This window comes from Carassius gibelio, chromosome A5 (genome assembly GCF_023724105.1).
Source record: "Carassius gibelio isolate Cgi1373 ecotype wild population from Czech Republic chromosome A5, carGib1.2-hapl.c, whole genome shotgun sequence".
NCBI classification, from domain to species: domain Eukaryota; kingdom Metazoa; phylum Chordata; class Actinopteri; order Cypriniformes; family Cyprinidae; genus Carassius; species Carassius gibelio.
The window spans coordinates 6,792,095-6,808,871 of record NC_068375.1 but is presented as its reverse complement, the minus strand read 5'-3'; the positions used below and the strand labels follow the sequence as shown (position 1 = coordinate 6,808,871).

General features: G+C 35.8%; 1 protein-coding gene across 1 annotated transcript in view; it reads left to right on the top strand.

The window, feature by feature from the left end:
- Positions 1–16,537, top strand: part of LOC127988221 (uncharacterized) — a 55,869-nt gene extending 39,332 nt beyond the window's left edge. Inside the window, exons 30-42 of the mRNA XM_052590853.1 lie at positions 4,452–4,613; positions 4,700–4,792; positions 4,937–5,086; positions 5,364–5,497; positions 10,404–10,597; positions 11,577–11,821; positions 12,920–12,991; positions 13,098–13,369; positions 13,506–13,627; positions 14,891–15,117; positions 15,423–15,580; positions 15,833–15,936; positions 16,027–16,537. Of these exons, the coding sequence (XP_052446813.1) occupies positions 4,452–4,613; positions 4,700–4,792; positions 4,937–5,086; positions 5,364–5,497; positions 10,404–10,597; positions 11,577–11,821; positions 12,920–12,991; positions 13,098–13,369; positions 13,506–13,627; positions 14,891–15,117; positions 15,423–15,580; positions 15,833–15,936; positions 16,027–16,316 (2,223 nt within the window). The 3' untranslated portion in view covers positions 16,317–16,537. The remainder of the gene's footprint in view (positions 1–4,451; positions 4,614–4,699; positions 4,793–4,936; positions 5,087–5,363; positions 5,498–10,403; positions 10,598–11,576; positions 11,822–12,919; positions 12,992–13,097; positions 13,370–13,505; positions 13,628–14,890; positions 15,118–15,422; positions 15,581–15,832; positions 15,937–16,026) is intronic.
- The last annotated feature ends 240 nt before the right edge of the window (positions 16,538–16,777 follow it).

The window sequence follows — 16,777 nt, the reverse complement described above, 5'->3', positions numbered from 1 at the left end:
TAATCAGAATATAAACACTTATTATAGGTGCACCCTAGTGATTCAGGACAGGCTAAAAACACGGTTTGGAAAATGGATTCATGGTGTACTCGCTTATTATATACATTTTGTATATAATAAGCGATTTTCTGTTCATGTCCAGAAAGGTAAGAAAAACATCTTCAAAGTAGTCCATGTGACATCAGAGGGTCAGTTAAAATATTTTGAAGCATCGAAAATACATTTTGGTAAAAAAATAGCAAAAACTACGACTTTAGGCAGCATTGTCTTCTCTTCCGTGTCTGTTGTGAGAGAGTTCAAAACAAAGCAGTTCATATCTGGTTCGCGAACAAATCATTCGATGTAACCGGATCTTTTTGAACCAGTTCACCAAATCGAACTGAATCATTTTAATCGGTCTGCGTCTCCAATACGCATTAATCCATAAATGACTGAAGCTGTTAACTTTTTTAATGTGGCTAACACTCCCTCTGAGTTCAAACAAACCAATATCCCGGAGTAATTCATTAACTCAAACAGTACACTGACTGAACTGCTGTGAAGAGAGAACTGAAGATGAACACCGAGCCGAGCCAGATAACGAACAACAGACTGACTCGTTCACGAGTCAAGATCCGGTTGCATCAGTTTTCGGATGACCAGTAGTTCTTTCGGACAGTTCGATTCAATAAACCGGTTGAAGAAAACGGTTCGCTGGTTCTTTTGCGATCGACGTAATGACGTCTTTGGCGATGATTGCCCTTGATTCAAGCCTTCGGTTTACCCGCGCTCATAACATTAGCACAGAATCAGTTCAGAATCAATCACCAAAAGAACCAGTTCGGTTCAGATGCCCTGTTTCACGCTGAATCATACATGCACAGTATCATCAGCTCCTCGGTTCTTGAATCGGACACATCTGACAGAAACGGTTCTTGACTCGAGAACGAGTCAATCTTTCATTCGTTATCTGGCTCGGCTCGGTGTTCATCTTCAGTTCTCTCTTCACAGCAGTTCAGTCAGTGTACTGTTTGAGAAAATGAATTACTCCGGGATATTGGTTTGTTTGAACTCAGAGGGAGTGTCAGCCACATTTGTGGATTAATGCTTATTGCAGATGCGAACCGTTGAAAACGATTCAGTTCAATTTGGTGAACTGGTTCAAGAAGATTAGTTTACATTGAATGACGCGTTCGCGAACCAGATATTACATTTACATTTACATTGATTCATTTAGCAGACGCTTTTATCCAAAGCGACTTACAGATGAAGACAGTGGAAACTGATAATATATATATTATCACAAACTGCTTTGTTTTGAACTCTCTCACAACAGACACAGAAGAGAAGACAATGCTGAATAAAGTCATAGTTTTTGCTATTTTTGGACCAAAATGTATTTTCGATGCTTCAAAAAATTCTAACTGACCCTCTGATGTCACATGGACTACTTTGATGATGTTTTTCTTACCTTTCTGGACATGGACAGTATACCGTACACACAGTTTCAATGGAGGGACAGAAAGCTCTCGGACTAAATCTAAAATATCTTAAACTGTGTTCCGAAGATAAATGGAGGTTTTACTGGTTTGGAACGATGTGAGGGTGAGTTAATAATGACATATTTTTCATTTTTGGGTGAACAAACTTAATGTTGTGGTTATTTTAGCAAATAGTTTACTTAGTAAATTCAGACTGAATCTGCATATGCATAAGTGTTCTTGCTTTGTCCAAACATTAAATGCATGTTCTTGAATGAGCACTATAGCCTATTCTTCAACTTCTCAGTTAATATAAGTATGGCCCATTTCAGGGATTGCCAAAATCAGTCAGGGCTACAGAAATGCATCTTATTGTTTACAAGCAAATAAGTCAAGACATTTAAGCGTGCTTTGGACCTATACACATGATGCACATGGTGTAAGGGTCTCTGCCAGAGATGGTAGTTCTACATGACACAGGTGGGAAGCAAAACAATCCTGTCCCACTAATGTTGATTTTGGTGACGAATTACAGTGACGATCCACCTGTTGAACCTGTTGTTGTTTTTCTCCTTCATATGGCAAAGCCTAATTTTTCAGCAACCATTACACCAATATACTTAGAACACCTTGTGTTATAAAATCTTTAAGAAATCCATCTAATAAAAAAAAGGCCTATATATAAGATAAAAAATGTCTGATTAATAGGGGTTGTATACTAAATATATTGCAATATTCCACTGTATTGCATAGATAGATAAAACATTTGAGCACTGAATAAGCCAAATTCAGGTCTTCATGATCTCAAACACACAACCTGTTTACTGTACAAACACAAAATTGTACTGTTTGCATTTCTAGAACAACCCTCTTTCCTTAGCTCAAGTATGCAAACCTCTTTGTCACATGCACTGGAATTAGGGATGGGCATTTTGGGAAATTTCTCATTTTGAGCATCGATAAGTGTAAAAAATTATTAATTGGGGGTGGTACTTGTGCAGGGGCATGGACATAATGGATATAATTGAAAAATCTCAAGATTATGAAAATTAATGTTCAAAATATGACATGAAAACCTGAAGCTAATTCTACGACATCCTATGATAATTCAGATAACTGAGAAACATAGCAGATGTAACATTACAACTTGTATCTGCAGGATTACAGGATTCCAAGTTATGCATTACACAGAGAAAGAGAGAGAGGGCGCGAGCTCCCGCCGATGTGTTTTCATGACAGCGTGCTGAAAGATGGGCAAGGACAGATTTTACTCAGTGCTTTCAGCGTGTAATAAATGTCAATGTTAATTAATCAGATGTAGGCTAGCTATTACAACTTTCATCTGAAAAAAGAAATTGGCAATGCAGATTTGAACTTGACTGAAAGTGTAACTCCGATTGTGCTTTAAAAACATGAAAGTACAATACATTCACATTCTTATACTACGTTAGTGTCACTGTTATTTTTTTTTTAATTTCTTCTAATATTTCAGCAATATTTTGTATTCAATTTGCACTTTCTGATAAAAAAAGCATAATTTAACAGCATAAAAATCACTGATGATTATTGCTAAATAACTGAATACAATTTTAAATATATTTAAGATAAAAACTATGAAAAAAAAAAATATATTTTTATTGTCTCTATGGATATGTTTCTGAAATAGCCTATAGTCTAATTAAGCTACAAATATATCCAATGTATTTTTATTTTATAAAGACTATATCATTATTTGTCTGTGATTTAAAAATGAACACACAAAGATAATTTTTCTTTTATACTTTATTGACTGCATTTTATTTTTTAATTTTTTTACAAAACATTGTCTTCCAGTATAACTTTAGCAGCATATTTTAATCCAGCGTTGCATTTGATATAACAAAAAATAAAAACTTTTAAAAGATAAATTAAAAAGTTCAACAAAGTATAACCAAACAACTGCGATAAGGTATAACATAGGAGACCAAATTGCCTAGATATTTTAACTATGGTTGCTAAAGCTCAAAACTAAAATAATAATATTAATGAAAAAAAATATATATCAAATTCATCACGAGCAGTGAAACTTAAAACATTCAAACAGACATCAAAAAAATAATAATTTCAAAAAGATGAGTCAGTCTACGTGCTCAGGTGAGATCCGAGTGCGGAGTCTGCACAACTAGGCCGGCGGTAGAAAACAATTAGCTCTGCTGGAACAGATGTTTCAGCCAGGTACCACTGGACAAGTATGCTTAGCTTTGTAAACTGATTCTCATTTACCTTCCACGACAGTAAAGGAAAACTTTAAATCCTTCTCCATCGACGAAACTAATGGGAAGCAAATCTTTCACCACCGTTTCAGCGATTAGCTGTGTCATCTCGGTTCTGCCTGCGTTGCATTTAGGTCTTATGGCAAATGATGCAATGCTCGTCTGAGTTGCCGCTCTGTTATCGCCAGACATTTAATATACAAATGTTAGATACTAGCATATTGCACTTGTAGATTTTTTCTGATAGCTTGGCGTTGCACAGTTTGTGTTCTCATCGCTGACACGGTCGAGTACTCGATCACTGTTGCACATCCCTAACTGGAATATGTATTATATTGAAAGCTAAATTTTCAAATGAAAATGGCATCATCATCCGTTTATAAAGTATGTGTTCATATGTGCTTCATTTTCACTGGAGTAAACAGTTGTGGTGTTATGAGGGGTGAACACAGTGAAAACTTTAGCTGAAGTAGATGGAGAACCGATTATTGCTCCCCCATGATATTTTGTAAAGTGGATTTATGACAAAAAATATTATAATCTAATTTTAACAATCTATCGATAAACACACTCATGTTCCGTTTCTCATCTGTGGTTTGAAAAAGAATGTGCTGAAAGATGAGGAGCCGATCGAAGTCTTCCAACATTTTCATATGAAATTTAAAAGGGACTGAGGCGATCACAAATTTGTGTTCAGTTTATGAAACTATTTGCTATTTTCTTATCTTTCTTTTTTTAGAGCCACAAAATATCTGGGGCTTTATATGACAGTGTAGTAAGATTTTATGTATTCCGATGGAAACTCACAAAAGGATTTGACCAGGATAAACTGAATGAGTATTTGCCATCTTCACTAGTTGGTGATATATCAACAGTTCTTTATGCTGATTTCATAGGAAAGGTAAAAAATACTCTTTACTATTACTATTGTAAACATGACTGTAGAATGGCACCTTAATTAAGTCAATTTGTCATCTCTTTTCCTAGGTGTTTGGTCTTAATATCCAGATCAAGAAATCACTAGAGTCTGAGACACATCCTTTGTCTCCTGTGGCAATCACCAAAGCAGGGAAACTCAGTGTAATAACATGAATGACAACTTCATTTGCTTGATCTTGCACAGTAGACAAAAGTCACATGCTGCTATTTTAATTTTATTTTATGGATTTAAATGCATGTTGAAATTGCTGAATATGTTAATGTCTTACATGGCATTGTTTGCAGGGACCATTGTTTGAGACGATGTTAACAAAGGAGTGTCTGCAGGAGTTAAAAACCGATGGATGCTTCATTCGCTTATTAGCCAGAAGAATTTCCCAATCCCTGTTCAGAGCCAATGATTTCATATATAAGAAAAATGACTATGGATCAGAGGTTATTATTACAAGAACATTGGAAAGATATTGTGCATCAGAAAACTTTCAATTTATATTTGAAATTTTGTATGTCCCTTTTTAAGCCTAAAAGGGTAACAGCATTTTAATGTTTATGTTCAGGTAGTGAATTACACAGACACTTACATTATGATCTTGCTCCACCCATGCAGTTATACAATTTAGAATCAGTCAGAGCTATAGAAGTCATGTTTTGACTTCTCTTTAGGGGCTTCAGACTATGATTATATTTCAAAATTACTCTTTTTTTTTCCTAGATGTATTTTATCCACAAGGGAGAAGTGGAGGTTTTATCAAAGGATAATACGGCAGTTCTTTTCAAACTAAAAGCTGGACAGTATTTTGGTGAGAAAAGTTTGCTGTTGGGAGAGCCAAGAGCTGCCACAGTAAGGTTAGTATTTCTTTATTAGTATTTTTTTTTTTTTTTTTTTTTTTTTTTTTTTTTACATGCCTTTGCATTTCCTGAGAGAAAAAGTTTTATATGATGTAAGCAGGACAATGGTTTAACAATTTAAGAATAAGTCACTCGAAAAGCCACAGGGGTCCATCAACAACTGCAAGAGAATACAGGTGCTTCTCAATAAATTAGAAAGTCGGGGAAAAGTTAATTTATTTCAGTAATTCAACTCAAATTGTGAAACACGTGTATTAAATAAATTCAGTGCACACAGACTGAAGTAGTCTAAGCCTTTGGTACTTTTAATTTGGCTCATGTTTAACAAAAACCTCCCTTATTTGGAATCTCACCAAATTAGAATACGAATTAAAACCAATAAAAAATAATAATTTAGTTGATTGTTGGCCTTCTGGGTGTATGTTCATTAACTGTTCATGTACTCAATACTTGGTAGGGGCTCCTTTTGCTTTAATTACTGCCTCAATTCTGTGTGGCATGAAGGTGATAATTTTGTGTCATCATTTTCAATAATAATTTCATCATTATCATTTTCTTCTTGACAGTAGCCCATAGATTCTCTCTGGCGTTCAGGTCTGGTCTGAGTGTGGTGGCTCTTGATGCTTTGACCCCAGCCTCAGTCCATTACTTGTGAAGTTTTCTAGAATTCTAGAATCCAGTTTGCTTGACAGTCCTCATAAGGCTGTGGTTCTCTCGGTTGGTTTTGCTTTTTGTTTTGTTTCCTCACTTTTTTTTCGTTCCACTCAACTTTCTGTTAATATGCTTGGATACAGCACTCTGTAAACAGCCAGCTTATTGGCAATTCATTTTTGTGACTTATACTCCTTGTGAAAGGTGTCAATGATTGTCAGAGACCATTTTGAAAGCTCAGGAAACCTTTGCAGGTGTTTTGAGTTGATGAGCTGATTGGCATGTCATCATATTCTAATTTGTTGAGATTTTGTGAATTGGTGGGTTTTTGTTAAATGTGAGCCAAAATCATCACAATTAAAAGAACCAAAGACTTAAACTACTTCAGTCTGTGTGCATTGAATTTAATTAATACTATATGAGTTTGACAATTTGAGTTTAATTACTGAAATGAACTTTTCCTCGACATTCAAATTTATTGAGAAGCACCTGTATATAACAATGTACATACACACAGCTTGATTAGCAAGATTGTGTTTAGTTTTAACTATTCCTTCCCTTTTGTATTATTGGGTAAGAATAAGAAGCACTTCATCCGGTACTTAGTGTCTTTCATTCCAACATAAGAAAACATTTCTGGAATATGCATCTGAAATAGCATTTAGCCTACAGTTTAATGTATTTCAGCAAGGACATGGATGAATTTAACATGCAGTTACATATGCATAAATAGCCTTAATGTTTTGTTTTTAGCATAAAATGTTGAATACTGATACTTGAAATAATTTAAAACATGAAAACAAAAATAGTCTAAATGTGAAATTAAAACCGCCAGTAGGTGACAGTAAGTGAATGTTAATGAGTGAGTCATTGAGATTCAACCGATTCATTCAAATGACTGATTTATTCAGAAACAAAGCACTTGACTGTGTTAATGAGTGAATCACTGAATCATTTATTCAACCGATTCATTCAAAAAATCTGATTCATTCAATAACACCGTCCATTGTTCAGAGATGCAAAACACTACTTTTGTCGGAAAAATTTAGCAACTAAAATGTAAGTCACTTATTGCTTTACTGAACGTGTGTGTCTTACTGAACGTGTCTTAATCTATTTGTGATATAGATTAAGTTAACTAGGCCTTAAATTAAATTATATAAATTTAAAAAAGCATACAGAATAATTTTTGCTGTCTACAATTTAGAATGCCTGGAATTTTGATAACATCACTTGGTATCATCAGATTGCACATCATTCCAACAACACTTACTGTATTAACGCAGACTATGTTTATCGCACCCTCCTGACTCGACTTGAGTAGAAATGAAATCATCTGCGGTTGTTTGCACATGAGCAAAGGTGTTTTTATGAGTCTTACTTGCAAATGCTAGACCACTGATTCATCAAACCTGCTTTCCTGCAGTCTGTTCTTCTGAATATTTTCTAGTAAGTAACGAATATACTTAAGGGAAATGTCTTGGAGTAAAAGTACACATTTTAATTAGGAAATGTAGAGTAAAAGGTCAAAGTAAAAGTTGCCTGAAATATAAAAACTCAAGTAAAGTACAGATAATCCCCAAAAATACATAAGTACTGTAATTATATTTTTAGTGGTTGGCTTGAATGCATACACAGTTGGTGCTTTTGTAGCCTACGTTATTAAAAAAGGTGGTGGGGGGGGGGGTTCACTTGGATGTTCGCAAAAAGCCTCGCATAAACCCTACGATGATGATTTTTACATCACACAGACCCTCACGCACACAGAAAGTAAAACACAGGCTTTAGGGTAGCTCAGATCTGTGACATTTGTAAAGCACAACTGTAGATATTTTTTTCCCAAGTTGGTATTTGTGTAGCCGCACTGGGTTGTACATAATAATTAACTCAAATGATATATAGGGAAATTGAATAATTAATCAGGAATGTGATTAATATATATCTCATATGACAGTTACATTAATATTATTGATTATGAAAAATAGCTCAATTGCATTTATCAAGAACTCATTACAGGGCACGGTAATTTACTCATTAATATGTCAATATTCCATTCTTCATATCAATTATTGTGATATCTCTTACTGTAAATTACTGCAAATCAAACAGTGGTTTGTCCAGCAAACGGCCGTAAGATTAACTTATCAATTTTCAATAAAGTTATCACTTCTTATAATTCAAGGAAAAATATTCTCTGGCCATGAAAACATTATCCTATCATTATGATAAATTTAGTCTCAAAGTAAAGCTTGTAGCTAAAAATCAGACACTTCATTGACTCGTAATGTGAGCGGTTTGGAGGCAATCATGAATGTATGGGTTTTTAATAATTGAACTAATAATACATCAAACTACAAATCACACAGATTAAATATGCGTACGACAATACAGACAGTAAACTTTGTACAAGACATAACGGAATCCAAATAAGGGAGAGAAAGAGAGAGAGAGAGAGAGAGAGAGAGAGAGAATGAATGAGAGATAAGTGATGAAAGAGAGGTGAGATAGAGCATGGTCACAGAATGAGCTCAGTCATGCAAACTCACAGACAGTGAACTTTTGGAAGCCAACAACGACTCAAATCATAGAAACACTTTAAGCAGCATTTAAATCTCCATAGAAAATGATACTTGCAGAGTCTCTCTGTGTGACGCCAGACCGGCGACGCGCGTGTGAGCTGCGCTGGAGCTTGGTGTGAGCTGGAGCAGCGTGGTCCTTTGTGCCAAGGAGTGTTCGTTCATCTTCCGGGTTGCTGCGGAATCGCGCGGTATTTGAAAGGTTTAACAAGGCAGTGTTTCAGAATTTATCTTCCTCGCGTGGAGAGGCGAATAGGCGAATAAACTTAGTAAAGAAAAGAAAACAACGAAAACGAAAGCTTCCGAAGGAGCCATGAGAATGGCTGTCCTCTCAGCCCCTGTGCTGAGGGGGACGGCGATAGGAGCGCGGCCCAAGGCTGCGCAGAGGGACAAGCGGGAGGTTAGCAGAGGGAAGAGAACGTAAGAGAGAGAGCTGGACCTTCCGGGGGGGCCTCTTATGGCTTGAAATGGTTCACGCCTCTTTTCGCGTGAACCACCAATGAACGTCCGCGATCTGAAGCGGGAAAAAGTTCCTTTGTCTCTGTGGAAACACCCACCCTAATAACTTAGGCTTGTCAGATCTCAGCAGTGATATTCTAGCAAGTTCGTAATTCAAGATTAATAAATTTTTACACACCTTTTATACTGGTGGATAGTTGGGTCACAACATGACAATTCCAAAAACACCAAACAGTTCATATATAACTGATAGAAACACGAAGTTACATTCAAATGCAGAATTACACACATTTAACGATTTGATTAACACATGATAAAACTGCAGGTAGTCCCAATTTATATGGGAAACATCTAATGCACCGAAAAACAATACTATATACATTTAGACTACATTTGAGTACATTTTACCTTTCTTTTGTAAGAGTTAGCTTTCCTGTCCTGTTTCCCAGTGGGATCATAAGGTTTTACGACCTGGTCAGGAGTGGGGTTACAGAAACAAGACTATTTGAGAACCTTAAAATGAGGAGAAACATTTCCAATTTATAAGATAGTAAAATTATAATCCTCGCATAACAAGGATTAACCATTATACGCACAAACATATTCCAAAATACATATTATTAATAAAATGACGAAGGTAAGGAACTTCAAGAAAGGTTTCTTTTTGTGTGTGTGGAATGTTGGGGGTTTCGTGTCTCCTTTGAGGCTCGCACGGGTATCGTACATCATTTAAGTCCAGCCAGTCTGGCGCCAAGCATTTAGTGTAAAAAGGTTTCATGTTATATGCCTGAATTTAACCGATGAATCGATGACCTGCATATATGCCTTACATTTGCTTGTTGATGTTCATTTTATTATTTTATTTATCATGCAATGTACCGCTTATTTTGTGTCCAGCTGCTTTAAAGGCACTTTATAAAATAAAAGGTATTATTATATTAAAATCAGCTAATGAAACGCTAGCCTTAAGGATGCTAAACCAACAATGAACATAAACTATAAGTATCATGAAATATTTATTTATTTATTTATGTCAAGTCACCTTTATTTATATAACGCTTTAAACTAAATACATTGCGTCAAAGCAACTGAACAACATTCAATAGGAAAACAGTGTGTCAATAATGCAAAATGACAGTTCAAGGCAGTTCATAATGCATAATAACATATGCTGTACGTGTTTTTTCCTGTATGTGTTTTTTCCGTTTTTTTGTCAGAGCTGCAACAAACTGTGAATTGTATGTGTTATCCAAGAAAAGCCTTGATGACGCACTGATGTATTACCCTAGCATTTTCAAGCAAATGCTAAGTGCAGCTGATGAGATGAAATACCAGTTACACAAAGGAGATCTTCAGATAAACACATTTAAAAAACCTGGCTCTGCAGGAGATACTTTCCTTCGGACTGGATGTAAGTTGTTTGATGTTGAACTGATGCATTTAATTTATGTAAGATCAGGCAAACAATATATAACATAACATTCAGTCTACCAGAAATGTCTTTACTACTCACATTAAATAGCACAGTATTCGTCTTTCATCATACCAACTGGTTTAGATAACTTCTACCAACAGTAAAACTCTTAGATGTGAAATAAGAAAGAAACTGTTTATTAAGTTAACAAAGAATCTAATATAATGCATCATAATCTTGATTAACTTGAAAAGTAAATTTGTTTTGCGAAACCTGAAGGATTGGAAAAGTCATAGAAATTTCTGTAATGAATTATTAAATCAATTAATAACAGTTTTCTTTATTTATGCTTTGCTCAAAAATATTTTTTAGGCTAAATATTGCTTTTATGTAGAGTAAACTCTGGAAAAATGACACGCTGGTTACCACTCTTTCCCATTTGGCAGTTTATCATAGAATCTCTAATAATCTGGCAGTGTATAAAACAAATCTCTAGGAGATGGGCACTTGAGTCAATGTACTATAACAGTTCATCCAGAGCCAGAAGCAAAAGGAGCAGAAACATCACTTAATAGACAATATAACATGCTTGTATCTGTGTTAAGTTTTGTCTGTTGCATTGTGTCCACTTGACCATGATTACATTTTGGTGCCGAGTGAGTGTTGCTTGCAGACTTGACTCACAAATTTTAGTGGGAAAAAATATACTTAATTTAATTGAGTATGCTGTGACATTCCAGTAGGGGGAAAATATATATATATATTTAAAGGATAAACAGGCATGTGACAAACTGTCTATTGTATATGCGGCTGTATGCGGTTTCTGTAAATTTGTCTCAGGTGGCAAAATCATGGCCAAAAACTGTATAGTGTGTTGTTCTTCACACACCTGCAATTCTTATCCATCTGCCACCTTTCTCTTGACTGCATTTTAATCTGATGAACATGTGTAAAATGACGTTTCTATCTCTTACAGCTGTAAAACTTTATAGAGAAAACATGGCTGAGGAAGAGCACAGAGCTGAACTCCGTTCACGTTCTTTGGGCACTAGACTATGTACATTCATCTCATCAGTGCTTATCCAATTCTTCTCGAAGATTTTCAACAACATGAGAAGAATTCACAACAAAACCATTGATCCTGAGAGCAATTTTCGAGTGATCTATCAATACACATCCTGTCTGCTGATCACCATTTTTTTCTGGTCCATAACATTCATGGTGTGTATGGTATCTCTTGTGCTTTTTATCAGTTTTCTTAGAGGTAACGCAAATGAAATATATGTAAAAATGTGTCACAAGTGTTCAAAAGTTTCCAAATACCTTTTGGTGCCACTATCTGATGGACAGTGATTCAAGTCAGTGTTTTTCCTGTCCATTTTAAAAGAGCTGCACATCACTAATAGGCCGACTACGACTAATTCTTAAGTCTTGTTCACACAGAACTATAACTATGAACATAAAGTAAAAAAAAAGAAAAACGTCCACAGCAGCTGAAACAATGATGACACAGAGGAACAATCTCATTGTTCATTCAATTAGATCACTTTCAGAACAATTTTTTTTAGCTGATGAATGATAACATTGACAAAATCAAAATCATTCCTACTTTAAAGCATGCACTGCAATTATGTTAATATAACATATGTTAAAGGTGTAATATATTTTATAGGTTTTGTTCTTGGTGTGAACCGGCCTTAAGAACGACTTTAAGGTTAGGGATAAGAAAAAACCTTTTACTCTAAGTATGAAGTATAATAGTTCATTGATCATTTGCCATGTTTTGTTAAGAGTTTGTTGTGGTAGTGTGAATTGGCCTTTTAACTGCAAATTTTCAGGTGGTGGCTGAAACAGGCAAATAAATCCTATAGACTAAAGACATGTTCAGACCGATAACAAAGATAATGATAAAGGTATAGTGCTAAAAATCATTCTCAATATTAAAGAATAGCAGAGTCCATACCACAGCTTTTTTTCAGCTGATGATTGATAAAAGCACTGACAGCCAATCAGAATCAATCCTGCTATAACCAGCTCGAGAGCGTCATCAGACAAGCGCTCATTTGGAATAAACAGACAATCTCGTTTGCTGGTGTGGATGCTAATATAGTTATAGTTCTTGGTATGAACAGGCCTTTACACTAAAAGAGAAACCCTTATACGAAACTCTTCAAACTTTAGGACAGTACTGTAAGACAATTAAACAGTCTGTATTAAAATCCATTACAGTACTTTAGAAGAAGTTAAATATCAGGTACTGGCACAAACACCAAATATAAAAAGGGTCTCATCTCATCTCTTTCCTCTTTCTCCCTGCAGCCCACTGTGTTTGATGTTGACTATTATTTATTCATGCTCACAATGTTTGTTGAGTTACTTCAAATAATTGAGGTGAGTAAAAATAATCATTGATTTACTGTCCATTCAACTCAAGATTATTCCCTTATCATAACACAAACAGACCTCATGACACTTAATTCTTCCACCTTTCTTTCAGATCTTCCTGAAGTTTCGAATTTGTTATTATGATGACAGTGGAACCTTTATTTCAGAATACAGATCAACATCCCGTAACTACATGAAGAGGAAAGTGGGATTTGTCTTTGATATGGTCTTTTCATTTCCGTATGGCCTTATCATTTTTCACAAGATGAAAGAGGAACCGACAAAATTCCTGCCTATGATTATTTATGTCCGGATTGCTCACTTGCCACGCATTATTTCACTCTTACTGTTTATGTGGAAAGAAGAACAATCATTAACAAACAAGTTTGTTTTAGTTTTTTTTTTCATGATTTTTGTCCATCAGCTTAATGTATATGTATTTAAAAAATTACCTTTTAGTAATTTTTAATTTGTAAAACTCACATTCACCCTTTCTTTCTTTTTTTGTGTGTGTTTTCAGTCTTCTGTTGATTAGGATGATCAAGTACTTCGTCCACACCTTCCTCTTTATCCACTGTGCAGCAGTACTCTGCGTTTCATTCGTTGAGAGTCAAGGAATAATGTCATGGATTTCAGAAACAGGTAGGGAATAAACAAAAGAAATAGGACAGTTTGACAACATAGGAGTTGAGTCATGAGGAATCAAAGTTTAAAACATGCTGAACTCAAAATATCCATTTCTTTTTAATAAGCTTGATCATTTCAGTCTGAATTTGAATGTGGAAAATGCTTATAAAACAACATTACGACATGGAAAAACCTTGACTAATATAAGTAGACAGTCAAAAAAGTAAATAAAAATATAAGAACTAATTCAGTATACTGGCCTGTAGTGCTGTAGTGTTTCTGACTTGTGTTGGCCACACAGCCTTCTTTAATAAGTGTAGCACCATCTAAAGAAACTCCAGAAGTTGCTGTGTCAGCTCACAGCTCCCCGAGGTGACGATGTCCGCTTACAAAGCTCCCGAAGCAGCGGTGTCCACTCACAGTTCCCCAGAGGCAGCGGTGTCTGCTCACAAGGTTTCAGAAGTGACGGTATCCGCACATAGTTCCCCCGCTATTGCCTGTTCCAAGATGGCAGCTCCACACACCTCTGTGGTCCCTAGGTCCTCCTCCAACACACTGACCCAACCCTGTCTTTCCACGGTGTCCCTTATCAGAGCTTGACAGCTAACCACTGCATTGTGGGAACACCTCACAAGATTTGCCATTTTAAGGATGCCCTGCCCCAATCATCTAAATATCACTATTTGCCCCTTTTGGCAAAATTTCCTGATTCCATCATATGAAATTCAAGAATTGACTGTTCACTTGCTGCCTCATAGTCTTAAATATTGCACCTCTTGACAAGCACCATTGAAATGATTTCCGTTATTATCTGTCAGTGGTTTTAATATTGTGGCTGATCAGTGAATTTATTACATGCATCAACTAGTTAACATTAGGTTACAATATTACATGTTTGAGTTACGTTTTCTAGCTTGTTATTGGCTAAAGTATTCATATCTTTATGATTTATAACTTGTCCAAAAGTATATTGTCTGTAAAGTGATGCCTTCCAATATTACCGGCAGTGTCTCTTATTCATTATACCACAAGATGCTGCAGGACACTTTTGACATCTTTATAACGTGTGTGCAAACAGCAGTTCTTGGATGCCTTGAGTGTGAAAAGTGAGAACGTGCCTTTTAGTTTAGGGTATATTCATGGTCTCTCATATATTATTGCATAAACAGTGAGAAAAGCTTCAAACTGACTCAAGTTTCTGCAGTGAATTTAGTTTCGTTGTTATTGTAGCCCAAGTTTTACAGTCTGCCTGCACTATTTTTTGTTTTTCCTTTGCAGAGATCCATGACTTCACTGAATTGTATAGATACGCTACCTACTTGATATTACAGATCTACACAACAACAGGCTATGGTGATATAACGGCATCAAACTTTGGAGAAATGATCGCATGTGTCACGATAATGATTCTGTCTAAAATTCAAGTGATTTATAAAATGGGACTTCTCGTCGCTGCACAAACAAACAAGATGACATTGCAGGAAGCTTTCGAGGAAAAACTGCAGGTAACTGTAAACACTGCATCTTTGAGAGCGACAGTGCTACAGTGTTAATAAGTGCATGATATTGTACAGAAGATGTTCTCAACTCTAGCTCTCGAAGGACATTTTCCTTCAAAGTTTATCTCCAACTTTGATCAAGCTCACCTGCCAGTAACGTTCTAGTAATCCTGAAGTCCTTGAAGAGCTTGTTCAGGCGTGTTTTTCATGGTTAGAGCCAAACTCTATAGGAGTTGAGAACCCCTGTTTTTGAAGAGTTTTAGATTTTTTTAGAACGATTTATTTCTTAATAACCTCGTTATCTGTTCCAGACTATCCAGGAACACATGATGCATGAGAAAGTCCCATCTATATTACAAAATCGAGTGATGCAGTTCTACAGTTATCAGTGGAACCGCACTAAAGGCACATGCGCAGAGGTTTTGTTCAAAGGTGTCCCCCGCTGTTTGAAAATGGACATTGTGTCAAGGTAAATAAGCCTACCTAGGTTTTTGGGCAGCATGTTTTTAGTTGTGTCTGTTTTAATAATTACGATGAATGTAGTAGGGGTGCACAATACATCTATGGTACCGTATCAGCCATTTCTTCCCATTTTAAATAACATTGTCCTTTTCTATTCAAAGTTTTATTAAAATGTTTCACTCTAGTAAAAATAATTATTGACTCTCTATATTATCCGACACAACATATAACATGAAAAAGCCATTTGTTTCTGATTTAGAATCTGCATGCAGCATTTAAAGAAGCATCATTTATTCTCGCACCTAAGAGAACCTGTCGTAAGGGAACTTTCCACCAGAATCCTCTTCCGCTGTTTCCCTGTTGGTGAGCATTTGTTTTCATCTGAGATCTGTCCAAACTCACAGCCCAGCTTCACTGAAGAACTCTGATCACGTTTTGATGTTATTTTTTTAGGAGAATTTATCTACAGAAAAGGAGACATTGCCACTGGAATGTACCTGATATTAATTGGCAAGGTTAATCTGTGCCTGGACAAGAGAGGAAGAAATGTCTTTCAGCGTCTCTCTGCTGGAGCAGCTTTTGGCGACCACTTTTTAGTGCAACAGAAAAACCGTGACACTGCCATAGCCACAAACTACGTGGATATCGCTATGCTCTCCAAAAATGCTTTGGAAGATGTGGCTCTCTTATGTCCATCTGTTGGCAAACTGCTCAAGAGAGCCTCTGAAATGCCACAGCTGTAGCAGTATTATTAACACACCTTATTGTGACCGATAGTCATTGAGCTGTGGTACGCTTCTTAGATTTGTTAAGAGTAACTGCAAGTCTGATGGAAGATATTTTGTTCTAATGGAGTAATTATTAGGAGTTTAGTGTTGATATTTAATGCACTGTGAAACTGTAGTTTTTGTAGAGATGTTAAATAGTTATGTTGTAAAGCTTATTAAATGTGACTGCAGGTTGATGCTGCTCATAAAAGCTGTATTTTGATCATTTGTCATTTCTAACTGAATAAAGAATCTACTCAATGAAGTTTAGGAGTATTGTTATATTTTGTAATGCCTGAGAAATGTAAACGCATTAGTGCAGAATACCTCTGAAACTGAACCTAACCTGCTTAAAATGGTCTCTGCCTATATTATTAATATTCATACGTTTCTGAACAGTCAGTATTCATTACTGACTTGTAAATATGAGCAATTCT